This window comes from Zosterops lateralis, assembly GCF_965231275.1.
Source record: "Zosterops lateralis genome assembly, chromosome: 8".
Lineage (NCBI taxonomy): Eukaryota > Metazoa > Chordata > Aves > Passeriformes > Zosteropidae > Zosterops > Zosterops lateralis.
In genome coordinates, this window is record NC_139768.1 from 3,526,291 (window position 1) to 3,553,948 (window position 27,658).

Below are 27,658 nucleotides of genomic sequence, written 5' to 3' on the forward strand. Positions count from 1 at the left end.
TAAAAAGCATTTTTAGCAAAACCAAGCAAAGTCCTAGTAGAATACAAGAAAATTCATGGCAAAGGAAAAGTGTGTGCCGGCAAGGTGATATCCTGCACCAGAAATCTCAGCTCCTCCATCACTTGGCATCCAACTTTTTAACATGAAAACTGCACTGCCAGCACACAAGGAAGCCATCTGCATTTACAAAATGCATAGTAAGTTATATTGATATATTAATAACAGAATCTCACATTGAACAGATTTAAGCATCTTTCTGCCTTCAATACAGCACCAGAAAAATGTACTGGTAAAAATTAATCTAGAAAATTATTACTGGGGAATCTGAACATGGAATTTGTCTCTGACAAGTGCTTTCCTTGGCTGATTTCAAATACAATCAGAAGCCTACCAGGTATTAAATAAAACTTACCAATGGCTCTCTCTCAGCACAAGGATTGTTGGATGGATTTTAAGCTGTAAGTATTCCCACTATTACTGTAAAGCACTTTATGTTAGCTCCTACCTCCACATTTTGGCATCTGCTGTAAGGCTCACAGAGTTTCATAAAGTTTAGTAAAACAAATTAACCAATAAGCACCTAAACCTTGCCAAAACAAAGGACTGACTCAGAAGCTTTAAACTTCATATATGAGTACTTTACTAATTACTGACAAACAGCAAATGGAGTTAGTCCTGCCTGTCTGGCAGAGGGGTGGTGAAACAAATTCCAGCTGGGGCAAACAAACTGCTTAGAGCTCTCAGATCCTTATAAGCCAGGAACAAAGGCAAGAGATCCAAGGAAATAACACACTGGGAATAAAACAGTGCCAGCCACCAGTGCTTCAGATCCAAATCATACTAAAATAGCCTGAATTCCTGGTGACAATACATTTTCAGCTAACAGGTTGCTGTTATTTAGATATTTAGACTCCAAAAGAATGCAATAGAAACATTAAAAAAAAGCCTGTCTGCACAAGAGTAATTTTTTGTCATTTAGGACACTCCAAAGCCCTTCAACACCTTATTCAGGATGTACTTCCTGTCATAACTTTACAACCTCAGAGCAAAAACAAAGCTAGGAAACAACTTACAGCAGGATCAGGTATACAACAGGAAAAAGGGACCCCGCACTTCTCACGGCTTTTGCTTTCGCTCTTGCAGTCAAAGTAAATGTTAAAGTCCCAGTCTTCTGGGCCTTGGGCACCACAGCAATGGTTCTGCAATAGATAAATTCAATCCAGAAGTTTGTTCAGTGGATAAACTCTCTCTAAAATACCTCCAAACAGTAAGTGTTTGCTTACAAATCTTCACCACCCCTAAAAGTCTGTGCAGAATCAATGACAACAGCAGAGTAAAAAAAACAAATGAGCAGACACTAAGAGGGCTCTGTGAAATCAAAGCAATACATCTGGAATTCTGCTCCTGGAAACAGTCAAGAAAAATCATAAAAGTTACCACTTTAAATGTGATTGTCAGATACCATCAATTCCATTGCAAAATTTTTTTAAGAGAAAGCTTTTTCTTAGGGAGCAAGGGAAAGGAGAACAAATGAGAAAGGTCAAAGGCAGATCCATGCCTGAGAGAGCTTCCACAATGGATATCAGAACAAGCCTGGATATCAGGATAATCTTCCCTCCTTCTGCTTTCAATACAGAAGGAAGAAAACCAGCACATCTGTAACAGTAGTATTAGCTACAAAATATTATAATTCTATAGGAAAGGTAAACTTTTAAATCTATATTGTCTTAGAAGGCATCAAAGGAAGTGACAGGATATAAACTTACAAGTCTCTGTAGTGAGTCAATGATGTTCTGGAGGTCAATGTCATCTCGGTAAGATTTAATGTTATTCTCAAAGAATTCTTTTACCCTGTCTCTCACCCAGTCTTGGAACAGGAAAGCCATAGCTGCTACTGCCAACTCCAACAGGAATATAAACACAATTGTTCCACAGAACTGTAAAAAACAAGTGTCTTAAATTAGAAGATATGAATTCGTTTTGAATACCACCAGGAACAGACACAGAACTGGGTCCAAATTTTGGTTCAGTACAGACAGTGAGAATACAAGGTAAAGAAACCATCACAAGGCAGAGTTATCCTTTTTTGTCACCTGAACTTGACAGTAAAAAGAGCATCAGACACAGTCATCATGCACAGCAGTGAAAACAACAATAAATGAGAATTTGTAAAACACAGGGCTAAAGAAGTCTTGGTAGCAATATTCTCTTGGATGTTTAACAATCCTCTTGGATTGTTTCTAATTTTATAATTACTTTTTTTAGAATTTTTTGTCCACTTTAGCTGTTTTCAGATCTAAAGCAAAGAAGATGCTTCAGTATAAAAACAACCATTTAAGAAATTTTACATCAGTCACTGAAGCCTCAAAGTTTTGCAAACATTTACAAGAAACTTTAAAGTCTTGAAGTGATTTTGTTCCATTGTACAATATTGTCTCTAATTCCTGGCTGACTAAGCATGTTCCATAACATCACAATGTTAGATTCTCATAGACCTACTATACCATCACTGCAGAGCAGAACAAATTTAAAAAGGTAAGGAAGAACACGCTCCACAAAGAGGAAAATAGATAAGCTGGAACCACCCCTGCTTTCAATACCATTACTCAGAGGTTTGTCAAGGCAGCAAGTTCACCATGTACTTTGTCACAAACCAAATTCTATCATTAATTATCTGGGTTTGCTCCCAGTTCTTCATCATTTGCAGCTTTCACTAAATATAATTGAATATAAATATTCCCACATATAAATGATGTTACTTACGAACTTCAGCAGGCAGATGTTTTCTCTGAGTGCTCCCACACACCCAGCAAATCCCAAAGTAAACATCACTATTCCCACCACTAGGACAAGCACCACTGGGTCCAGACCATGAAGACCAGTCACCTTGGTCAGATCAGACAATACACCCTGAAAGAAAAGAACCAGAGCAGAATGTGACCACTGTGAGCATGTCATTCATTCAGCATTCCTTCTGGATGATTTCCACAGGATTCCAAATGAACTGGTTTGCAAACTCTTGAACTTGCCAACGGTGACACCGACAAAAAAAGTCGTGTTGTAAAATGGTCCTTGACAACACTAGTTTTCTTCACCTCAGCAGAGGAAGTATAAAGTTATAGCTAGGAATTCTTTTAATAAGTCAGTTTCTCAGATGACATTCCCTAGGTCTATTTGCCAAACAGAATTCCACAAGATGGTGCCAAAAGCTCAGTTCTATCACTGAATGTTCATTTAGTTTCAAGGCAAAAGAATTAATGTTTTATATTAACTTGAAATGCATCAATCAGAAGGGCACTCCAATGTCATGATCTAAAATATAAATAAAGAAATTTTTTCTAATCCTAATGTTTAAGTGGGGGAAAGAGAAACACATTCTAAGGTCAAAGCATCTTATGGATGACATTTTAAAAAGGGAAATAACCTTGTTTTGGTTTTCAAGGGAGAAGATTTTTCCTTTCATTTTAGTTACAAGCCTTCTAGCGCCAAGGAGTCTTAATGCTCCTCCAAACTCTTCAGAAGTATAAAAGCATAGTCTAAACACTCCCCTTTCACACCTGATAAAAATTCTTACACCAAAAGGAGTTATCTATTCTCTGCATTTGCAATTTGCCCAACACAAGTAATATTTTCTTGTTAACTATCCAGAAACCACTTCTCTTGACAATAATCTTTGCTATGGAAGCCTGTCTGCCTAGATTGCTAAATCTATGTGAATGTAATGCTGACACAGTGAAAACCTTCCTTACACTTTCTAGATTAGGTTTTAAAAAGTTATCACACCAGTTACCATTAAAATTCCATCAAATACACGTAACAGGACTCTCACATGAAGTGCAAGAACAAGATGGAACATGCAGAAGACAGAAGGGACAAAGAGAAGCTCTTCATTTGAATGATTTCTAGGGACACTCAGGCAGCCCTGCAGTAGTCTGAGTTTTCATCATACAACCATCAACAATACAAAGAACATTTTAATAAGGAAATATTTTCACTTTTGAGACAACAAAAATCAACAGAGCACAATATCCCATCATCACATGTTCATTGTTTTTTTCTTTATAAAGTATATTCTCAAGCTGACAATGCTTAGTGTAAGAGAAATGTATCAGAGAGACTTGCAATAAGCTGCCTAATTCTTTCAATAAAATGCAAATTCCCATCTTTCTACCCAGGTACCTGTTCCAGAGTTAAGTGCAAAGGACAACAGCTTGGAAAAATCCCTTTCACTTCTTACTCAACTGCTTACTTAACAAAAATAAAATTTTCAAAACACAGCATTAGAAGAAAATGTGCCCTTGGAGAAACTCCATCAGCTGCAGACATTGATTAACAGTACTAGAGTGATCCACAGGACTTCATCTTCTTTCATAGCATGTTCCACAACAGATTGTGTCAGAGCTGTTAATTTGGCAACTGCAAGACAGAGTTGTTTTCATCAAAACTGGCTGACACGATGAAAAGAAAAAAAAAAAAAAAATTGAACTGTAGAACTCAGAATTGCCTTTCAACAGCTGGTGACTAACAGCTGAAACAGTCTATTAGAAAATGGTCCTAGTTTGTTGATAATGTTTTACCAGTCACACACTTTCATTCCTAAAAGCTGTCACACCTCACAGCTAACTAACAAACTTGGTCTACCTGGTTAATTATGAGAGTCCCACCTAATCAAACCTCGGCTCAGACCCCACAATCAAGAAACAAATGTCAAGATCAGATGGGCTAATGCAGCATCCTTGTACATGAACATGCTGTGAATGTCTCAGGGTGCTGAGACATTCATAACTATTGCCAGCCATCTCCTTCTCAACCCAAACTCAAAGCTTTTTGTTTTCATACAATCTCATTTGCTCATGCAACATTTTTTGGAAGACGATTTCCTCTGATCAAAGCATGTTACAAACAGAAGTTGGCAGGAACTAGGCTTTTTTATGATTCAACCTCAGATGTCACTTGGTTCACAGCACTTTCTTCATGTTCACAATAAAGTTTACAGCATGCTTTTTTAAAAAGAAGGTTATGGGCATTTTGCCTAAGAAAAGATGTTAAGTAAAAAATCCTGCAGGAAGGAAACAAGGGAATTAATTCAGAAAACTCTCATCCCACCACACCCATTTTGCTGGACACTCCTGCCTGTGCCATCTGCACCTGGTACAAACAGGCTGCCCTTTACAATAGATTTCCTCAGGTGCACAGGAGTGCAGCCCGATACTGAATGTCACTGTCAGACACTCTATAACAAAACTCACACTTTAAGTTTTTCTTTCAGTCACATGAAACAGTGATTTATTTCTCCATGCTCTTGAAGTCTCTCTAAGCAACAGTCTTGATTTGAAAACTGACTCTTCCCTCTTCATTTGTTATTAGCCATCCATTTGCTGGAATGAAGTTCCAGTTCCAGCCTCCAGTTTCCCTGATCTTCCTTTGTGTCCTCCTTGAAACCATTCTAACAACAAAACCTGTTTTCCTGATAAGAGGGCCCAGTGTCATTCACCTTGTTTCTACCAACACTTTACACTAATTCACTCTTCGTGACTTTTGCAGTATCTTTTGTTTGACAGATATTGACTCCTAAAATTTTATGCAAGCTAACTTTTACACGACTGTTCAGAATAACTAAAGTCAATTACAAAATCCTAAGGACAGGCCAATTAAATACACCATTTAGGGAGATCTTAATCAAATAACAGAAGTCAGGATGGTAACATTTTTCCATGTAGTATTTTCAACACTACTCACAAACCAGAGGTCTTATTTCAATATGTTATCAGCCAAAAGAGAAGCACAGGATTTATAGCCAGAGAAAAAAGACTGCTGAGGAATTAATCTGCAGTGTAGTCCTAATGCACAAAGAGACAAAACCAGAGAAATGAAATGGAGCTACGTCATGTTCCCCAGTTTTGTTCCTCTACATGGAAATACAATCACTTAAGCATTCCATGGGGAATAAAGTGGACAATAAACACATGGCCAACAGACTGACAGCATCTTTCTGAACTATTTCAAAGATGCACATTTAGATTTACTGGTGCTTTTTAAAATATAAATACAGCTCATATCACTCACAAATATCTGTTTGTAATACAAGGTAGTGGGTGGAGAAATATAGATTTTAGAAAACACGCTTTTGAAAGAGATCTTGTTCATAAAGGCTAAATCCTCCCTGTTCTTACAAATATCAAGGGTCACAGGTTAACTCCTGATCAGGGACAAGAAGCTATTTCCAACCAAACTCAGTTTAGATTATTTGAACATGTTCCTGAGCTCAGATGCTACATTTAACTTTTGCTGCTTCCTGATGAAGTAGTTTTACTGGAGCAGGAGGAGGCTGCCACTGAAGGAAGACCAGTCATTTCTATCCTTACCTTTTCACTCCATGCCCACAGACCAGCTGCAAGGAAGGCCACTCCAGCTAGCTAAAATTAAAAAAAAAAAAAAAATTTGATTAATTAGTACTAATCAACTACATTCTCAAAACACTTAGCTAGTAGCACTATTGATCAAATAAAACAAATATTGCCTGTACTTTGAGACAACAGTAATGGGGCCTTTCTCCCCATAAGTCAATCTCTTACAAAAATTATTTGAAGGGCATTTATTCCACAATGTTTATGCGTTTTATAAAATACATTTAAAAAGTATTTCAATTTGATTCTTCATGATTACTCAAGAAGCACATAGTACTTAACAGACAATCCCACAGAGCAGCATGCCTCTTCAGCTCACTGAACTGAAAGGCTGAGTGAATGGGACAAGGGGCAGCTGAGAAGAAGCAAGGACAGGCAGAAGTGTTCCCAGGGTGAGAGTAGGCTAGTCAGCTATTGCAAAAAAGCACGGGATTTTGAAATTTGCCTTTCACCAGAATCTGGATGACATGTCAACAAGAACAAACTGGACTTCCCAATTCACTGCTGTGCTGAAGAGTCCTTTAAGCCATACATTGCATGAAAGATGTTAGATGGAAACATACTTAAAGCAGCTCAGGTGTGCCCCTTTGAACTGGAAACCGAAACACTACCAGCATTTGCTCATTTCCTGCTTTAGAACTGATAAAATCAATTTTTTAAACATATTTCATCAAACCGTAGATGCACAATACTGATGCCAACTCAGTGACACTGTGCCCAAATTACCACTTTTAAACATTACTCATTTATCCATTCCCAATCACACTGTGAATTCTTGGGATTCCTGCGACTGTGCTGTCAGAATCACACTACCAACTGAGAAAACAGGGCTGATTTGTTTCTCCAATGTAGGCAGCAGCTAAGCATCTCTTGCAAGACAACTCTTGCACACAAAGTCATTGAGGGTCGGTCTGTCCCTAGGTCTGACCAGCAGCAATAGGAATTGCATGCAGGTTTTGTATACTCTCACAGAGAATACATTCCCCACTCCCTGGATAATCCTGTTTCACACTGCAGCCCCACCCATGCTAGAACAATCAGTAGCCTGCAGCCCTTCCTTCCCACCCTTGTCTCTTCAGAGATTCTTCCTCTCAGGGACAGGAAAACACCTGGTGATACATTCTCTCCTCTTCCTGGCACAGCATTGCTGTTTCAGAAGTTCCTGGAAAACAACATAGGTAACAAAGCCAAGAAAATCTTACGCTAAAATCTTATGCTTTAGCATAGATCTTACGCTGATCTTATTTTTCAAAGAGAGGAACTCAGGAATTCTTCTCCAGAACTGAAGAGAATTTTTGCCCTTCATCACCATGTTCACAGCAAAATCTCCTATAGGATGAGTGACAAGTTCTGGTTTTGTCTCCAACAGCCCTTATGAATCACGCACAACTACAGACCTTTAGAAGATAAATCCAGATGACAGTAGCTAAAAGCTGTTTTACCCTCTCCTCTCAATTCACATGAGACACAGTTCATATGCCACCTTTGGTAGGGCACACATGCATTTCTTCACTTCACTGAAACAGCCAAGGCCCAGCTGAGGTGCAATTCTCAATCTACCCCAAAAAAAACCCTCTTTCAACTGTAGACAAAGCAGCAAGCACCAGAGCTCCCACAGAAGAACTCACTCAACTGCAGGATGAGTCAGAACAGAAATGTGCCAAAACCAGCTCCTCACTTGGCATTGTGGCAATCTTCAAAATGCATCATGACAAATGGAAGTTATTTAAAAAAAAAAAAAAAAAAAAAAAAAAAAAAAAAAAAAGCTTTCAAGCACAAAAAGGTCAAGCCTTCTTATCTTGCCCTCTGCAGGGCTATCTTAATGGCTGCACTGCCTTATCACCACTCATTAACAGGAGTGTACTTGGACAAGCTAAGCCCTGTGAGCATGCTTAAAGGGTAAGATGGAAACAAAGTTATCGCACATCAAAATCGTTCCTAGGCAGAGCCTTCCTTTGGCCTCCAATTCCTTTCTAAAAAGAACAGGGAAGTGATGTTACAGGCCAGCAGTGTACAACTAAAAGCTAGAACTTTCTATACTCATCTGAAAAAAAAAAAAAAAGAGACTTCCAAAGAATAAAGGTTTACAGATTTCTAAAGGGTGATTACACTGAGCTTGCCGTTATTAGTCATATTTTCCCTCCGAATTGAATATTTTGTTCCATCCTAATCTATGTGAACTGTATTTGAAGTGTGACACAAACTGCAGTAACCACTCAGTGAAAACTTTAAAAATTCTGGGAATTACTACATCACCACATGCTTTAAAGTTCATACAGTCAATGGTATCTTTAGAGCTACAAAGGGAAAGTCAACATTTACCTTTAATAAGTATGAGAGAAGAACAAATTCAACTATTTACATGCACATTACCTGATTTGTGTATAAACTGTCCTGAGCTGAAACACAGGAGAGCTCTAACAGCCTATATGGGCAAAAGGCCTCTGACATCTAGCTAAATCCATCCCTCATCCACCTCTAGGGCAGCCACACTCACTAACAAATGCTCACAAACAAGTTCCCAGAAACACCAAGGAAAGTAAATCAAAACTAACATTCCCTCCCTCAAATGCTGCTTGTGAGTTATGGTTACAGTTCCCCTTCTGGCTCTGTAGTCCTTCAGCTCTTTTAATGCACACAGAAAATTTACTCTGTTTCACAAATGACGGATTTGCAGTCATCCCAGCCAGCAGGATTTCAGAGCCTCCTGAAGCCTTGTGTCAGCTAAATGATTCATGGATTGCCTACAGGGGTGTCTACCTTCAACATTTACATAGCTTGTTCTACAACTAAAGGTGCCAAAAAATCTTATCAAAAGAGCTGCAGCTACACATCATTTCCTAGGTCAGCCTGATAATGTCAACAGAAGCATCAGACCCTTTTGTTGAGGAGGCTACCAAGACTACAAGTACCTGTTCAGAAAGATAATTCCTCCAGCCCACAGATCAGCTGAAACACACAATGTTGTATTATCAATTCTCCTCAATGTTTTGGCATCTTTAAGTTTTGCTTTAAAGAACAGAAAAATATTTAGATCATCATACATCTCAAGACAATGCAGTTTTAAAAAAGTGAAAAAAAATGTAAGCTTGTAAGCACAATTTTTGACCTCTTGAAGGCATCTTCAGTTGCAGCACAGAAAATATCAGCCCTAATGAACACTTGCACTATGCAATATTGTAGCACATGGAACAAAAGTCTCTACATATCTTTTCTGCCCTGGTATCCACACAAGGATAACTTCCCTGTAGGTTAATGTTAGAGCATTGCACTAGTAAACAAAAGGTTGTGACAGCAGCAGAAAGTTCTGTGGTTTTCAGCACCTTTACTGCCAGCACTGGACAAGTCACTGTATCAGCACTTTTCCAGGACTACTCTGCCTTTCCATGACTGCAGTTCCCAGGACTTCAGGTGCAAATTCTTTATATTTGACCTGAAAGTTCCAAAAGAAATGAATTATTGAGTTTATCTGAACTGCTTCCTCAGCTTCCCCTCACAGAGGTTTTAACTCTCTTAGTGCAACACTATACAACACTAACCTTTGAAGGGCCCTCTTTTCCAAGGCAGGTGCTTCATTAACCATCATACACACCCAAAACCATTCATCTTTTATTGTACCTTTTCAAACTCACAATTCTAAACAAACATTACAGGCAGGTTAGTCCACAACTAAGTATTTCAAGACTGTGTCAGACAATTCAGCTGCCCACAGAGCACGGCATGTGCTGCCAGATGTTGATACATGTCTGAGGAGGATCCTTTCTTCTCTTCTGCACAGCTGAAACAAAGATCAATGATGATCTGAAAGGAAACATTACAGGAGGATTCTTCTAACAAGGAAGCAACTTAACATGGATAACATGGATCCTAAATCTTCACACTTTCAATAATAATTAATTTTTCATAGAGGATTAAGTTTCTTCAATTACAAAACACCTGGGGCACACAATCCATCAGTTTCCTGTCTTCAGGCAACTATTTCAGCTTGTTCTCCTGAAGAGAGTAATGAAGTTAATAAAATTTAGCTATGCCTAAACTATTTCAGCCTCTAAATTTTGTACTCACCCAAAAGACAATGTTGTAGCTGAAGAGCAAGTATTTGTACCAACAGCTGACTTCTGCATTAGAATATCGGTAATAGTGCATCTTCTATGGCACAGCGTCTGCACAGAGGAGAGAATGACAGGATTAGGGAAAGATCTCATGAAAAAAGGTTTTTTCCCAGGTCTCTCTTGCTCTGTTGAGAAAAGGAGTTCAGTAATCTGTACTATATGCCATCCAGAGGTATTTTCAAACTCAGTTCGAACTTCCACTAACCCGACACTTCCTCTCAGTATCTGTTGCTTTATAATCTTATCTTTAAGCACCTAAAGATGTGCTGGTACACCCACAAAGGAAATTCACTACACAGTTAGCCTAGGTAGATCTACATCAGCAAGTTAACACTCATCTGCCTTCTCACTCTTTCAGAACCATTTTATTTCTGCAGATGGCTGCTCGGACATACCCACAAACCCTGTGGATTGCACACCCAGCAATCCAGGATACTCAAAGTGGTTACCTGGAATCTCTCAGTGTCTATGGATAAATACAAAAGGTAGTTGTACCCAGCTCTTCCATATTTGTGTGTTCCTTTACCAGATTATCTCCTGTAAGAGGTTTTATTCTCAAGAACCAAGGTCCCATCATTTAAAACCCATCTGCTCTGTGGAGTTTGGTTTGCTTCCTTACACACACACCAGCCAGATAAGGTCCAACCACAACTCCCACTTCTGCAGAAATGCCATGCATAAGAAAAAACAGAGAACAAGCTGTAAATTCAGAGGAGTGAGCACTTGCACAGCCCTCACATTCAGACAGATGAGCAGCATTTCAATCCTCCACTTCCTTGAGGTAAATGCCAGTGAAAGGTTTGAAAATTCTGCATTCTTGTTTCCTTGCCTTTGCAAACACCTCCTAACTGGGAAAATGTACTGTGCCACCCTGGTCATTCACATACAGCATGTAAAAACCAAGCCTACCCAGCCAGGTCTAAAATCCAGACCATGGACTGGACAAGTGAACATCCACAACTATGAGAAGGTACATCAGGTTTTTTGGGGTTGTTTGGTTTGGGGTGTTTTTTTTCCCTAGAAAGGAATCTGCACCTGAGTATGAAAAACACTCCCACTAATAAAAGAAACAGAAGTTAGCTTTGAGAATCCCACCCAGTACAGACTAGAGTGTGAATTAATACTTGAGCTTGTTTTTCTAGAGTTCAGATGTTGATTTCCATATAATTTTAACCAAACACTGAAGACAAATTTTCTTCCTTCATCTTATAAATTCTAATGCACACAGTCCATTTATAGAAAAAAACATGCAACTTTTGTTAAAGCAAAGGAAATTGTACTTTATGGCAGGATAGGCAGTGACTGGAAAGGACCTTCCTACATGTGGCCCAGTTGCACTATGTAAAATGAGTTTTGTAATTTACTAAGTTTTGCAACCCATCCAATGTTACAGACAAAATTTAGGAACTTTTACAACTGTTATGAATCATAGCAAAGAACTCTTGCTTAAGCACCATCCTCCTGTTTATCTAAGTCCACAACTGAGTGAATATAAGAGAAGGAACAAAGCTCAGTTTTCCCAATTTAATTTCAGTTTCTAGCTCCAAATGGCAATTTATATTTCAACAGTCAATATGCATACACTTGTCCAAGTCAGTCAGCTTGATGTGCCTGGGCAAGAGAGGAAAGAGAACAGAATCCCACTAATCTGAGCAGAGTCCAAGACTCCATCTGCACGAGTGTAATCCCATTTTACAGCAGGACACTTGCTGCCAGTGCAAATATATTTCAGATGCAGACACACTGAGGCCTCCATCACTGTTCTGCCTCCTCCCTGTGAAAATCAGGAACCTGGCAAAAGACAGGAGCAGCAACTGCAAAATGCACATAAGGAGCATTGCTTTTGGTGCTGCTACAGCTACAAAAGAGAAGGCAGCAGGTTGCATTTAGCTAGCACATCATTAAATTTCACAAAAATTAGGTTCTGCTAGACAAAGAGGCTTAAAATATAACCTGAGGTAAAAAGGCAGGCACATCATTTAAGGATCTGATGTACAAACATCACTTGAAGACTTATTTGTTGTTAGGTCACCCTCCTGGCATTGGACTTATATTCAACTGTTCAGCCCCAGCTTCACTGAAACTATTCACAGGAATAAGCACATTAAAAATGTCCTTATTGATAAGCACTACTCCCCACCTGCCTCACTGTTTTCACCACCAGCTTGCAAGACTGTTCTCCACGCTTAAAGCAACAGCTAAGCTGCCCCAGCCAATACCAATCACAGTATTTTAGCAGAATGAAAAGGCAAAATACTTTTTCCAACAAACACACTTCTAAATTCTCAGAAATGTTGGAGGGGTGTGTCACCAGTACTAGCAAGGAACTGCCCTGTAACAGCACACAGCTCCTCAGACAGATATTAGCTTCCAAAACACCTGCCTATCTTAAGAGCTGATTTGGCTTGCTCTGTGCTTACCCTCATCAGAATTCTTTTGGTGGTTCTTGACAGACCACTGCACACTTTATGGCTGGAATGGGAGCAGCATAATATATCTGAAGTGCAGGTGTGTGGTTTTTCTCCCCAAACACTACAAACAAATGAAGCAGTCCACTTCAAGACTACCCAGCCAGCTTCCCCGTGTTTCTACTAAAAGCAGTCATGTTTCCTAACACAGAAGGCATCTGTTACCAGTCTAGAAATCTGCTATGTCAGTAATTCACTTGGTTCACAGCACAGGCTGCAGAGCTATGGTTAGGCAATACTAAAAACCCTTGGAAGATTAAAGCAGTATGTGGGCAGCACAGACTAATAACGTTCTGCACTGTGTTTCAGACAAAGCAAGTTTCATTGTGTCAGCTGACAGCTCTCACCCACTCACAGCAACAGGAATTTTTAAAAATTAAATACAGAGCACTGCTGCTCTAGTAGAATATAATTTTGTCTTGGTGTTTACAGCTTTAGTGAGAGGGGAAAAATGTAGTCATTCATCCAGAGGCTACTGTAATTTCCAAAGCTTTTCAACACCCACAATTCCACTCGTACCTTCAAAATACTACAGCAGTGATATTCCTAATATATATTCCTAATTATCATAAAACAGATGATGTGATCTATAACTAATCTAATGTGGATATGCAGAGAAATCCTCATGGATAAGATGTTAAGTCTAGAACGACTGAAACAAAGTAAGTTACCAGATTTAGGCCCAAAAATTTATTTAACCTCCAGAGACATTTACTTTACAAGGCAGACCTAAGTCACACTGAAGTTCCAAGTTCAGCCAATGAAGTCACCATACATAGAGTCCTGATCCTCTTCCTTGCTCCTCCTAAAACCCACAACCATTAATCAACCACTCAGTGGAGCAAAGAGCCACACATCAAACCAGCAGCAAATCTTCAGTCCAATCCTGTAATCTCGTACCACACACCAAGAAGTAAACAGCTTTAAGCCTTCCAATCTGCCTTCCCAGACCATGAGCAAATGCCAGGGTGGCAGGAGAACAAGGATGGGACAGCAAAAGCAGTGGGTGTGCCATGGAAACACGGCACCCCTCTAGTGCCAGCCCACACCATCAGCACACCTGGAGCCAACACACAGACAGATGAAGTTGGGGGACAGGGGCACAACTGAAGCAAGAGGAAAACAAAAATTCATTTGCCAAGCTGTTGGATTCTCCACCATCATTCATCAATACAAAGCATTACATCTACGTGAAGCTGGTGAAGCAAATGGACAAAGAAGAATATGCTGAGGAGCAAGAACTTTTAAAATACTGTACTTTGGCCTATGACTTGTTTTGATATGACTCAATTCCAGTCCATCAAGACCAAATCTGTATCAAAAAGCATCAGTTCATTCAAGACATGGTGTCATTAAAAATAACTGTCACTCTTTGAAGCTGCTCAATCATTAGGGGGGTTTGTGAAGGTAAAAGGCAGCCTAAACCCTGACCAGGCAAAACTCAAGAGATATTCTTAGGACCTTCTGAAAATGGAACAGCTAAGAAGCACTTACAGACTGCTCTTTGCACATCCTGGAGAGAAGGTGACCACCAAAGGGGTCCTAAAGTTCAGAACAGTATCTGCGTGCCAGCCATCAAATCTTCACATCAAGGGGCTGAGCTGGTACAGCAAAAAAAGCAAGATAAACTGACAGGATTTGATGCTCTTACAGGCTAATCTGCTCCTGGAAATAGACAGTAGTCCTGCTGATGACTCAGGAACTCCAAGTAAACGTGTCATTTTGCAATTTTGTCTCCAAGGAACTCAGACTAGGGCTTCAGTAAAAACAAAGAAGCTTCTCTTAAGGAATAATAGTACATTATTTAGTCCTGCTGCAGTTCAGATGAGCAGAGAAATATTTGCTCATTCTCAGAAGAAATCTGAGGATTAATCAATAAAAGGGTATTTTTAAACCTGAAGGACAGATATCTTTAATAGGTTATCCCTCTCTCACCAGAAAAATAATGGTAAGCAACAAATTTCAGAACTCAATGGAAAACATGATCAAAGCCATCCAGGATTCTTAAGACATCATCTTTTGAGACCCTTATTTTGTACTATGCTGAAGACTCAAAGAATATTTCAAGCAGAAGTTGCTTCACCATAAGCACTAAAAAACAATCCTTGAGAGAAGAACAAATCCCCAGCCTATTGAGAAGGGTTTCATGTTTCAGTAACCTGGGTTTATTCTGTTACAGCATCACAAACCACAACTTAGGAAAACTTGTCAGAAACACACACCAGTGTTTCCAAGCCCCAAAGAAGGAAGGAGTAACTCAAAAGAGCTCCACTCCAGGTCTCTACACCTCACACTCGTTATGCTGCACTTTTGGCCAAGCCACTGCCTCTGTGGGGATGAGCTGCATCCAAAACACCACGTAAGTGCTCAGAACTCAGAGTAACACTCACAGAGTGGACACTCCACATTTTTGGGAATAAGCTACATGGTCATCAAGACCCTCTTCTGAATTCCCCACTTGACTAACATCACCAATCCTTTGGCATAAAGGCTCTGCACTGCACAACTGTAATTCAAGGAATTACTCAAGCTATGATTCATGGAATATTTTCAGCTCCATTTGATTTCATAAACTAACACAACTACACTAAAGACTTGTAAAAGGCAAGCAGAATTCAGTATTGCTCCCACAGCAATTCAAAAGCCATAACAGAGGACAACAGCAGTTCTACCAATTACTTTTCACTGTTCTTCATACTGAAGCTACAAAAGATACAGTTGGCTGGCCTTGCTTCCATGTGAAGAAGTATTTATTCCTATTCAGCAATAAAAGCAACTAATATTAATATATATATATCCACAAAACAAAAGAAGTTCCAAAGATTCCATATTTTCATTTATACAAACCAGTCAGAATGCCAGCCAATGACACTGCACAATACAAGTCTTTACAATGTAAATTCAAACCACAAAAATTTTTAGTTATTGACACTAAGGAGAGGATAACTCAATTATCCACAGAATTTTAGTATATTTATGCTAGTTCTGCCCCACTGACCTCAGGTTCATTGAAGTAGTAACTGAACAAGTTTCTGCTTCCACATATAGAGGTTCTTGACAAAGGTATCAATTAGAAGGCAACGAGCTCTTACCCAGCTCAAGGAAATTCTGCTCAAAGTAGCTGACTGCAAACAAAGCATATACTCCACATTCTGACCTAAAGCAAGACAGAGCACAAGAAAACAGAGAGAAAAGGAAATGTTATATGTAAACTGCATCTTAAAGTCGGCAATTTTCCAAGGAGAACACAGTAGAAGAGAAACAAATCCTTTTGTAAGAGATCCATCTCTTCACTAATATTTAAGAAATACCGAGAAGAGCCTTCACTGAGCACATCCTCAAAAGCACTACTGGATAAACCTCTGGATTTAAAGTCCAGTTGGATTACACCAAAGTAAGTGACAACACTAGATACTGCCACCACAGTTCAACAGATGCCTCATTAACATCTTAGAAAAGTTCAGAAAAATATTTTATGTCTATGAAAACTTTTTGTAATAAAGTTATTGACCAGTTTCATCCTTGCCTGTGCTGCAATTTATTCACTATACACGACAAGCCAGTCATGTTTTCCTTTCACTCCACAGCAAGTTCATTACTAAGAAACACATAGAAGCCAGTTAGTCATTCTGAGCGGGAATTTATCCACCCCAGGGTGCAAAACCTGTCAGAACAAGTAACCAGAATAATCTTAGCTGACCCAAATTGCTCAGTTGCTTTCTACTACCCCTCATGAGAGCAGATACACACCTCCTCTCTAACATCATCAGTTGCAAGGCAAAACTCAGTGTTAAATTAAAAGAAGCATGTAATTTGATTTTTTTTTTCCCCTTCTAAGAGAAGGTTTTGGAAGCCTTACAAAGCAAATATCTTATCTGAGGAACCAGAACTTCCAGTTTGGGGAATATTTTTACTTCTATTTAGTAATCCAACAGTAACAACCCATTTCATACACTTTCTCTGCTCCCTCCCAGACCTCCACACAGACCAAAAGGTTTCAAGAACAGAATGGGCCCCTCCATTTGCTATACCACCTCATATCATAAAAAAAAAAAAAAAAAAAAAGACAGGAAGCCACCAACTTTTTTTTGCTGGCAAATACACTCTTTCTTCAGAGAACATCCTAAATTTTTATACATATTGTAACTTTTCTCCACTTCCAGGAATGCCACTTGTTCAGTCTCCAGTGGTATTTCAGTCTAAAAGTCTTTCATTTTCTCTTTTCATAAGAAAAAAACCCCAAGAGACTGATTATAGTAATAAACAAAGAAGTGATGAACATATAATTTGCTTTCAGTTTTGTGGTTTGTTTTCTTAAAAATGTTCCTTGCTTTGGATATAATGAGCAGTTTGTCTACATCCACACCATATTTCTTAGCCTTCGCACTGAATATTCCTATATATGAATTTATATGGAGAAACATATAATAAAATAGATCTTTTTAACAGTGTAAATCAGATCAAGATATTTCTTAGTTTAAAAAAAATTAAAATTCCAGGGTTCAAATCCGATCTCTAGTAATGAGCATGCTAAGAAATGACTGCAATATGTGGATAATACAAGCTACATTCACCACTTGTTTTGTTTAAACAATGCTGACTCTATGTCACAGAAACAAGATGTGGAGTTCAACCCCTAAAATCTCTTTTTTCCCTCCCCTCTCACCCCAATTACCAGGGCCTAAACTTCCAACACCAGAGGAATACTAATTTTAAATTATGCACCAGAGAACGCCACTTTTTGGAGAAAGGCACAGAGGGTTTGGGGACAATGCTCTCAAAGCTTTCTTTTGCTGCCCTCCACCTCCAGCAGCTGCATTCACAACAATCAGGACAGCCTCTTTTTACTCGCCAAGGACCACAATCACCAGCCTACAAACCACAACAGAAAATGGCTATTTCTGGCCACGTAGACAGCTCAACCACCATGTAATTGAACTCTTTATCTCCCTTCTGGTAAAGAAACACACTCTTAAAACTTGCAAAACTCAATAAGAAGATAAACCTCTAAGGCAGCACTGGAAAATCTGAAAGATGTGACAAAATATACTTCACCAATGTCTCACAACCTTAACCACTGCCAGCTCTTCAGCAGAGTAAATGTTCCAGCCCAACAGGAACAAGTTAATGCTTCAGGAGTTAGAGCAAGGAGGTTGGCAGAGCACCCTGCACATGCTACCACACCACAGGGAAAGGATTAAAAAGACAAAACCCAATGCTGCTTCAGGACAAGCTCATGCTTGAACAGCTCCAGCCCTTCCCCCAAAAGGCAGTGCTCGGGCAGGTCGTGAGAAAGCCTTGACCGTCTCGCCCAAAGTCTCTGTATCCGCCCCCGGGGAAGGAGGAAAAACAGGCTTTCCACCTCTGGAGATGATGCCAAGAACAACACCGTGCCATGCAGAGATCAGGGCAACAGAGGCTGTGAAGGGAGGCAGTCAGTGCTCCTTCCAACACAGACCTCAGTCTCTGCAACAGCTAATTTACAAACACGCCAGCAGAATTAGAAGGTGCAGAGCTTAGACACAAATGCTTCCTAACCTGTGCCTTCAGTACAACGAGAAACTTACCTCCTGATGGAAAAAATGCGACAAAACAGGAAACTGCCATCCGAATGGGCTGAGAGTACAGAGTGACTGGATACACAGCTCAGATAAAACACCAGCACAGGGCTGAACTGCACCTTCCCCTCTCACTTACCCCAGCTGGACAGGCCCCTTCAGTTGAACACTCTTGTTTTGCAGGAGCAGACCCCTCCTGCAGAAGTGACACAAGTGCTGTGACCACTTTGTCAAAATACTCTTTGAAGCTCAGCACAGTGGGCACTGAGCACAGAAAGCCTTGCTGTCTTCCAAGAGTCATCTCACCAATTGCTTTCCAAGAGTCACCTCGCTAATTGCCTTCCATTAGTTTCAAGTCAGACAACTTTTCTGATGAACCTTCCTGCTCCACAGGCTCGCCACGCAGCCAAATTGAAGTAACTCAGTACTCAGGGCAGGGTGGAAAGCTTTGCTGGTTTTACCCTTTATTATTTCACCCTCATGAAGCCCTTCCCTGAGCACCATCTAATAACCAGCTGTTTTAAAAAAAACAACATGCATCAAAAGAATCAGCTCCATACCCCGGCAGTCAGAAGGCTGATGTCACATAGAGACCAAAGTCCAGCCTCTCAGGTCTTTCCCTTCAGATCCAAGTTACTTGTTTTCTATCCCAGAAGTTTCTAGATGTCAGTGAACGTATTTCAGCACCCACTTCATGCCCCAAAGCAAGAGTGCATAACTTGCCAAGCTGAACATATGAAGTTTTTCAAAATATTAAAATTCAAAGCATTCAGCTGTCTCCAAATACTCTGCTTCATCCTTTAGCTCCAAGTACAGGAACTCAAACTCCTGATTTTATTACCTTCAAGTCCATCAATTATTTAGAGAAAGCTCCTTTCCAGAGAGACTCAAGTATCAATTATTAAGTCTTTGAGCAGGAAACAAAAACCATTAAAAGAGGAAAAGACATTCCTGGAAAGGGCTGTTGGGCCACATGAACATATTTAGGGTTGTACACTGACAATCTGTCTGAAACAGAACGAGAATGCCAAAACACAACAACCTCTAAAGCCAAAAGCTCCTGTGAACACACAAGCTCATCAAGTACCTGAAACAACCTGTGCCCTCAACTGCATCAGGGGGTTTCAGGATGGGTCTTCCCATTAAAGTCCTTTATCAGTTTGGTATAAATCCTGTTCTCCAGCCCAGGAGCATAAAGCAGAGAGAAGCTCTTTTCTAATACCACAAAAGCTCTTTTACAATACCAAGACAACATTCAAGAATGGTTACTACACCAGTTCAAGGGGAAGCAGAGCCCTGTGTTTTTTATACCTTTGCCTTCCCCACTCAGGTTGAGATTAAGGATGAAGACAGGCCTAAGATTTTCAGCTTTTGCACAGCTTCTAAAGACAATGACACAGAAAGAGCTCTCAGAAGAAGCATTCAGCCTAGATAAGAGCAGAAATTCTTCCACTCACATGTATCATACATAAGCTGTGCTACAAGGAAAAGGACAAAACATTGTTGCTTGGCTCCCAAAGAGTTGAAGAAAGGAAACACTAAAGCAAAACAAGTGCAGATCCTCCTCCCCTTTGCCAAACAGGCTGAGGCATACTTTGAACCAGAAAAGAAAATAAGTTTATTTTTAAACCCAGTTAAGAGCCCTGGGTTTGAATATAGTTCCTTTTGTGGCCAGCATCTTTTACTTTCATTTGTTAAAGATTTTCTGCACAAGTGATAACAGAAATCACATGGGAATAATCAAGAAGAGTGGTTCTTCTCTCTGAGAGCTTCAATAGACATTTCAGCCCTTCTCCTTCCTTTTAGATTGCTAAATCAAAATTCAGATTCCTGTGATGCCTTGGGAAGGCTGAGCTGGAACAGAGACTGGACAGAGGTAGAGAATAAAGTAGATATTTCTTGAAAGGCTTTTAAAGCTACACCTTGGGCAGCACAAGAGCCTGACCAGGGCTGAACCCAAGGTGGAGTTAAAATGGTCACAAAATGGACAACTGGTCACCAGACCTCACACTTTTATAAGTTTTGGTCCATTTGCATCTTGGGCTTTAATTGTCCAATTGCAGCTTCAAATTATGAAGTTCCATCCTCCTTGTTTTCGCTCTTCAGTCCACTGTTGTTTGTGCTTTTGAGCCTGAAAACTTGTAACCACAGTCCCTGGTCTTCAGCAGGAAAAGGATTTGTTTTGTCTGCCTTTCCTGTGAAGAGAGCTTAATATAAGCCTCAGAACCACCACAGAACTACAGCCCTGGGCAGCATGGAATCTGAAAAACATGAGAGCTAAAACTTAAGGCATCACCTGTATTCTTGGGAAGATCCAAACAATTACTTTTTAAAACATATATCTAACTTCGATAAGCTTTAGTCTGGCTATCTCTGACACGGTTCTTAACCTTTACAAGATACTTTTGTCTGAGCATGAGCCAAAGGATCAAGGAGAAGGATCCTGTTCCTGCCCAAACTGTGCCGGGGGCTGAAGGCAGCATCAGCAGCTCCACCCAAGCCAACAGCACAGCTGGGAAAAGCCAGAACTTTAGGACTGGGCAATACCAGAGAGGAAGACACACAACTATCCTTTGGATCCAGAATATAACCTCTGCATCTAGAAATAACTTCTGCTTAATTCCCCTTTAGTAACAGCCTGCACTATTCACTGTTAGGGGTCTAATTTACTTTATCTGAGCTGCTTCAGCTTGAAGCAAAATGAGAACCACAGCATGTTCCTGGATTTTGTGAACTGCAGCCCTCTCAGCCTCAGAAAGGCACCACAGGTGGCAAAGTATGAAAATCTGTTCTACCAAAAAACAGGAAGTTTTGACACACGAAGCCACAGTGCAAAGCAACATGGCACAGAGAGCTCCCAAGTGAAGCGTGTCTGAAATCCACAGATTTTTCCATACCACACCCAGGTGAAACTTTCAGTAAAAGCAAAAAAAAAAAAAAAAAAAAAAAAAAAAAAAAAGGGAGGATCCGTGGAATAGTTTTGACAATCCCTCTGTGAACTCCACTTCCCCTCACATCCACTCCACTGAGAATTCTGAACTAACACAGGGAGATCAAAACAAGAGTGTAATTTATTAACACTTATCAGTGCTTAAACTGTGCCACACCTAATCCACAGTGAGAAACTTTGATAGACTATGAGAATCAACTGTAGCACTTTGTCAGCAGAATTCCTCTTTTTCCCAAACACCCATTTACAGGTAATGCCACACTAGCAGCCACCTACTGAAACTTCATAAACTAAATAAAAACACCCTCTAAGAAAATCAGAGGTCAGCCTCAAAACAAAGCAATCCAATATTCCTCATTTATTCATCAGGAGCATACAATAAACTCATTCATCATCCAGATACAACCAAATTCATAAGACACCCTTGCCAAAAATTCTCTTGCTACACCCAAGAGCAAAAAGTTCTGCCTTCAATACCAAGGAAAGCAGCCCAATTAAACAGCACCTTAAGGCTCAGAGCAAGGGCTTTTCATGGTGCTCCCATTAAGTATTACAAGGCCTAACGCTAGTAAAAGGCAGCCCAGAACAAATCCCTTTGCAGTCCTGGTAGGTTTGTTACCTGTGTGAGGGCTTTGCAGACACATTGCTCCTGGCAAAAGATCTTTTTCCTTATTTTCTGCCACCCTCCGGCTCCCCACAAGGAGGCAGGAAGGGCAGGAAAGAGTATTTAAACAGGAAACAGTAACATTAGTTTGTCTACAATGCGCTAAATGTCAGGCAAAGCCTGTGCCCAGAAACAAGACTTAAGTGAGTTTTCTTCTGATTTTGGGGATTGGAGATAATGCTACAACACAAAGGAAGCTCCTTGGATCAATTTACACTAAAAAAATCACACAGAGCACACACCACTCAGAAAATCAGCTTCCCATGATTGCAATTTAGATCTCGACTCCACCTTCAAGTCCACCTGGAACAAGACCAACAAACACAAAACAAAATGCCAACTGTGTAACTTACTTGTGCATTGGTTTTTTTTCAATATAAATGCACTTCCAAACTTTTGGAAAGCTATTTCTAAAAAGTTCCTATTTCAGTGGCACAGTTTTGAAAAAGATGACATTCCAAGGACAGGCAACAACACCATATTCCATCCTCCAAGAAGAGAGCTAAAAGGCTATAGATCACATTCTAAAAGTACTTTCTCCCAGTGTCATTAACCAGAGGAGAAAGAACATCATTCTACCAACACAAGTGTCCTGAATTCCTAAAAAAAAAAAAAAAAAAATCCACACAACAACCCCCAAAACACAAACCAAATCAAAAGCTGCAAAGTCGTTCCTGCCACATCTCATTCCTACATGACACCAATGACTAGACTTGAATTCCCACCTGATTCCCCCTCTGCACACAATTCTTCTGAAGCAGATACCTTATCAAGCAGACAGTGCTAGCACCTGAGCCTTCCACACCAAAGCAATTCAAGTTTCACACATTTATTGTGTGTATTCTGTGTCTCAGCAGTGATGCCTCACTCCCTGCTGGAGACAGCCAGAAAAGAGATGGATCATCTCACCAGAGAGCACTTAGGAACAAGACACACCCTGTGCTTCCATTCTCCAGGAACTGCTTCCCTTCCATTTCATCCAGAGCTCTGGGTCACAAGGCTTCTGTCACTGTAAACAAATACCCAACCAAACTAAAAAACAGTGCTAGAAGAATTTTGTCTTGTTATTTTGCCAGTTATTTTAAAATATCCTTCATGCCTCCACCACCACCACCTTGGGAGATCCATTAAAGAAAGGAAAAAACACTCAAACAGATAAATTCTTTTACACCATGGGTTAGATTTCTTTGTGGGGTTTTATTTTTTTTTATTATTATTCAGAATGTCTCCAAATGAATCCGCTAAGTCTACACAGAGGAGGGAAGGTAAAGCAAGAGCCAAAACAGAAGTGCCCACAGAGCATCACTCGGGTACCCCCCGCTGGATCCACGGCCGGGCCTGTTATGGCAGGAGCCTGACAGGGACTCACAGAGGTCGTCCTCTACCACAGCCTACAGGTAATTAAACCTAAAATGTTTTTAAATTAAGTTATGGGCCTCAATCCTTACACCCAGTGCGCCCTCTGACCAGCCTGGGCTCAGGGCAGGGTCTGGCAGCGGCGGAGAATGGAATAAGCAAACTCCGAAAGGCCATTTTCTATTATTATATTTTTTAAACTATTTTTTTTTCTCCCTCCCGGCACCTCAAACTAGACAAACCATGGCGAACTCCCAGAGAAAGCCTCCCCCGGCCTCTCGGGCTTCCTTTAATGGACACGGACAATGGCAGGGCTCGCCACAGCCCCGCGCTGCCGCCAAACCCGGGACAGCCGAGGGCTGGGCTGCTCCCCCCAGGCTCCCCGGGCCCCGGGGAAAACACTGCCCTGGGGACAAGGGGGTGGAAATACCAGTGCTTCAATACGGGGCGAGAAAGGAGCACCCGGGACGGGGAGAGGGCGGGCAGGGATTGAGCGGGGCCGGGGCGGGCGGGGACTCACCGGGGCAGCAGCTGCTCGCTGAGTTTGGCCGAGCTGAGCAGAGGGCGAGGCGGCTGTCGGGGTCGGCGGGGTTCCCTCGGCTGCCTGGGCTAGTCCATGGACACGGCGGCGCTGCCGGAGCCTCCTCCTCTGCTTTCCCCTCCTCTGCTTTCCTCTCCTCCCCGCGTTGTGCTCCAGGCGTGCCCGCCCTTGCTGCCGGGCCGCCCCTGCCGCTCCCGCCGGCCTCACAGTGAGGAAATGAATGTCCCAGCCCGGCCCCGCCCAGCCTGTCCGTACGCAGCCGTGCTCCGCTCAAAGGGGCGTGCAGGAAACCCGGCTGTGCCTCCGGAGCCCCCGGCAGGCCCTGCCCCCGAGCGATCCCCGGGGCCGGGCGGGGTTCGGGCTCCTGAGGGCTCCAGCGGCCTCCGCCCCTCACGGCGCCTCCCCGGGGAGCGGCCCCTCGTCCAGGCCCGTGGCTTTGTTTTCTTGGATTTGTGCTGTGGCCAGGGGATCTGCAGCCCCCTCCCCGGCCCTGCAGAAGGGGTTCAGCCCTCAGCCACCCCTCTTACCCCCGCAGGGCTCCGGGACATGAACCAGCGTGTCGGGGACTGCACATGTTCAGCCATAGCGAGGGCACGGCCGAGCCTCCCCGGAGAGCCGGAAGGCGAAGGAAAAGACATAAAATAAAACGACCACGACGACTATTTTGAGTCTTCAGGCGTTCTAGGGCTCTTAAACCCCCTGGGAAAGAGGCTGAGGAGAGAGGAGGGTAGGGGAAGGGGGGCTGGGCTGGTAAAATCCGTGTAGTTTATTAGCGGGGGATCTCTCCCGGCTGAGGCAGGTGGGAAATGCTCCTCTGTCTCCCTCGCTCCACGTTATCCTGTTCCCTTTCCACACCCTGTGATCTCCCTTGATGTTGAAATTTCCGTGGAAGGCAGGGACAAGGAGCTTTGCAGACCTGAGATGTTCTAGAAACGCGTGGCTTTATTATTACAAGGGTGGTGGGTAAAGAGGGCTTTGCCACCAGCCTGGGCTGGAGCAAAGCCCTAAAGAGAGAAAGGGGAGAGAGATAGAAGAGAGAGTAGGGGAAAAAGGGGAGAGGCAAGAGGGCAGAGGGGCAGAACAAGAGAGGAAAGAGAGAGGGGAAGGGCGAAAAGAGGAGCCAAGAGGGTAAGAGAGCGATCACCTTGTTACAATCCATTCTATCTCTTTTTGTGTTGAATATTCTAATTTACAGTGACCAACCCGTGCAAGATACAAAACCTACAAGCTTTGCATGCAGCCTATAAGAACTACTACATTACCGTGTTATTTTATATTCTAAACTCTATAGGCTCCTTTCTTATGTACTTGGTCCCTTGATGCCTTTGCAGGATGGAAAGGCAACATTCCTGAGTCTTTTGTTTTTCTGTCTTTTAACCCATCTTCAGCTAATCACTGTCTTCCTGCCTGCCATGCCTATATCTCGAAACTGGCTTTCATTTCTATTTCACTCACAGGTTTTACATCTGCAGTATTTCTTACCGTATAATCATATCCATAAGTCCTTCCTGTCCCATCTTTCCCAACACCTTGACACATTTCTGTCTCCTTCATTCCCTTCCTGTCACCTTCCTTCCCATATGTAAAGCAAAATAATGTTTTCAGTGCCTCGCTAACTATGCAAATACATTTATTTGTGTGCAGGAAGGGAGGGCCATGGGAGGCAGTGAAGCACCACACTTTTTCTATTATTTTAATTTTGCTGTGTTGCTGCTACAGGCTGCCTGTGTTGCTACAAAAAGGTCACTAAATTTGCCTGTGTTGCTGTAGGTTGCCTCGTTGTCTACACTTTCTTCACCTGCTCCAGCCCTTGGACTTTGAGGAATTCCTTATTCCTCCCTGGATCAGGATCAAGCCCGCTCACAAAGACAGCAGCAATCGCACTGAGGTGAAAGGAACTGTTTGTTGGCTTAGACTTCTCTTGTGTGCTAATTCTCCACTCATCAGAAGACCAAAAACGTGCTAGAATTAATAGTGAATGCACAGTTCCACTCACCCACGTCTTTCTGCTGTCTGACAAATCTGATACACACCAGTGTCACCCCCTCGCCACTCACATGATGAAGATTTTTTTCTCATTTCCCACATGCAGTTATTTAAATAAATGGGGGGTTGGGTTTGGTTTGGGTTTTTCTTGGGGTTTGTGTTTGTTTGTTTGTTTGTTTGTTTGTTTGTTTGTTTTTAAGGGAGAGGGAATATTTGCCAGCCTCCCCCAAGCTTGCTCAGGACTTCTTAGAAAGCAAAGCAAAATTGAACTGTTAAAGCTGACAGAAGATGCTTGAGGCACCTGAATTTTGAGCAAAATCTAAGAGGAGAAAGGGAGCTCGGAAAGGTCACTGGATTATCAGATGGTAAGAGGAACTAGAAGAGATCCTTTCTCCATCTCAGAAGAACTGAAGTAATCTCACAGAGCACTGAGTCACATCCTTAGAAAGTCCAGAGCCAAGGCAGAAAGCTCTAGTATGCTGATTCTGTAAGAGATAGAAAGATGGTGCAATAGTGACTGCTAAGATTCAACTGGGAAAATGGGAAATTTTAGGGAAATTCAGCAGCTTTAGGATGTAAGGACTGTGGAATTAGGAAGGGCATTTGTCCATAAAATAAGGCTGTCTTGCAATTTACCATTTGTAAAATGGTTGGTGTTAGCAGTTCACAGCATAGTTGAACTGACTGAGTTCACTGTTAGGATGGAGCTGGTTCCAACAGCCTCTCTGTGCCCCATTTATTTGCCTTTGACATTATCTCCACACAGTGCTTCATTGTGTTGCCAAGAAAATTGGAGTAAAAATCTCATCCATCACAGAAACCATTAACTAAGTGCTAGGGCAAATTGGAAGACTTTTAAAAGACAGTCACTTCAGCAGTAAGAGGTATAATAATCCTGCAGGAATGAAAATAGGAAATCTGATTTTTTTAAAGTGAACATGTGCAGGCTGATGTTCATGTGTGGACTGTCAATGCTGTTTTCCTCTGACTACTGCAAAACATTTCCTAAAATTAATGAAATCATCATAAGGAGCAGTGGTGGAAAATGACCTGACCAGAACTGTTCACCTCTGTATATGTTCAACATTATCACCAGATACCATTTTTCAGTGTAAAAAAAAAGTCTATTTATGGAGGGAGGCATCCAGAAATCAGAGTTACAGTTGGAATTGTTGTGTGGTTTTGATAATTATGATAAAGACAAGGGGTGTGCAAGGAAACAAAGCCCACAGAATCTACTGAGAGACCTTAAGCAACTTCAAATACAAATAAATCAGTAGCTGGATCTAAAATAGAAAGCAGAACTATTTTAGGGAAAGCCTTTATAACGCATTCGAGATCGATTAGAAGAATAATAAATTAGGATGTGTTATAAATGTATATTATACAGTTGGCTTTTTGCAAGATGTGTGATATATGATTAATAACGTGGTAAGGATATAGGGTATAAGGGGTTTTATTTCTGCTATTAGTAAAGAAAATTAGGCATAGTGGTAGTAGTTGATGTAGTCTGCTTAAACTGTCTGTTTGGTCGGGATAAATCCAGTGAACGTGTAAAGCAGACCCTGCTATTGATACACCAACTATCAGCATCTCCCATCTGAAGAAAGTCTGGA

General features: G+C 41.3%; 1 protein-coding gene across 2 annotated transcripts in view; it reads right to left on the reverse strand.

Annotated features, from left to right (window-relative positions):
* TSPAN14 (tetraspanin 14) overlaps positions 1 to 24,174 on the reverse strand; it is a 30,611-nt gene extending 6,437 nt beyond the window's left edge. The window contains exons 1-6 of one of the 2 annotated variants that reach the window (XM_083865950.1): positions 24,036 to 24,174; positions 10,473 to 10,570; positions 6,366 to 6,416; positions 2,764 to 2,910; positions 1,851 to 1,937; positions 1,074 to 1,199 (exon numbers count right to left, since the gene is read on the reverse strand). In XM_083865950.1, the coding sequence (XP_083722076.1) occupies positions 1,074 to 1,199; positions 1,851 to 1,937; positions 2,764 to 2,910; positions 6,366 to 6,416; positions 10,473 to 10,553 (492 nt within the window). In that variant the 5' untranslated portion in view covers positions 10,554 to 10,570; positions 24,036 to 24,174. Of the gene's footprint in view, positions 1 to 1,073; positions 1,200 to 1,766; positions 1,938 to 2,763; positions 2,911 to 6,365; positions 6,417 to 10,472; positions 10,571 to 24,035 lie in introns of both variants that reach the window. The other variant, XM_083865949.1, reaches the window with a different exon arrangement.
* Positions 24,175 to 27,658: the final 3,484 nt, after the last annotated feature.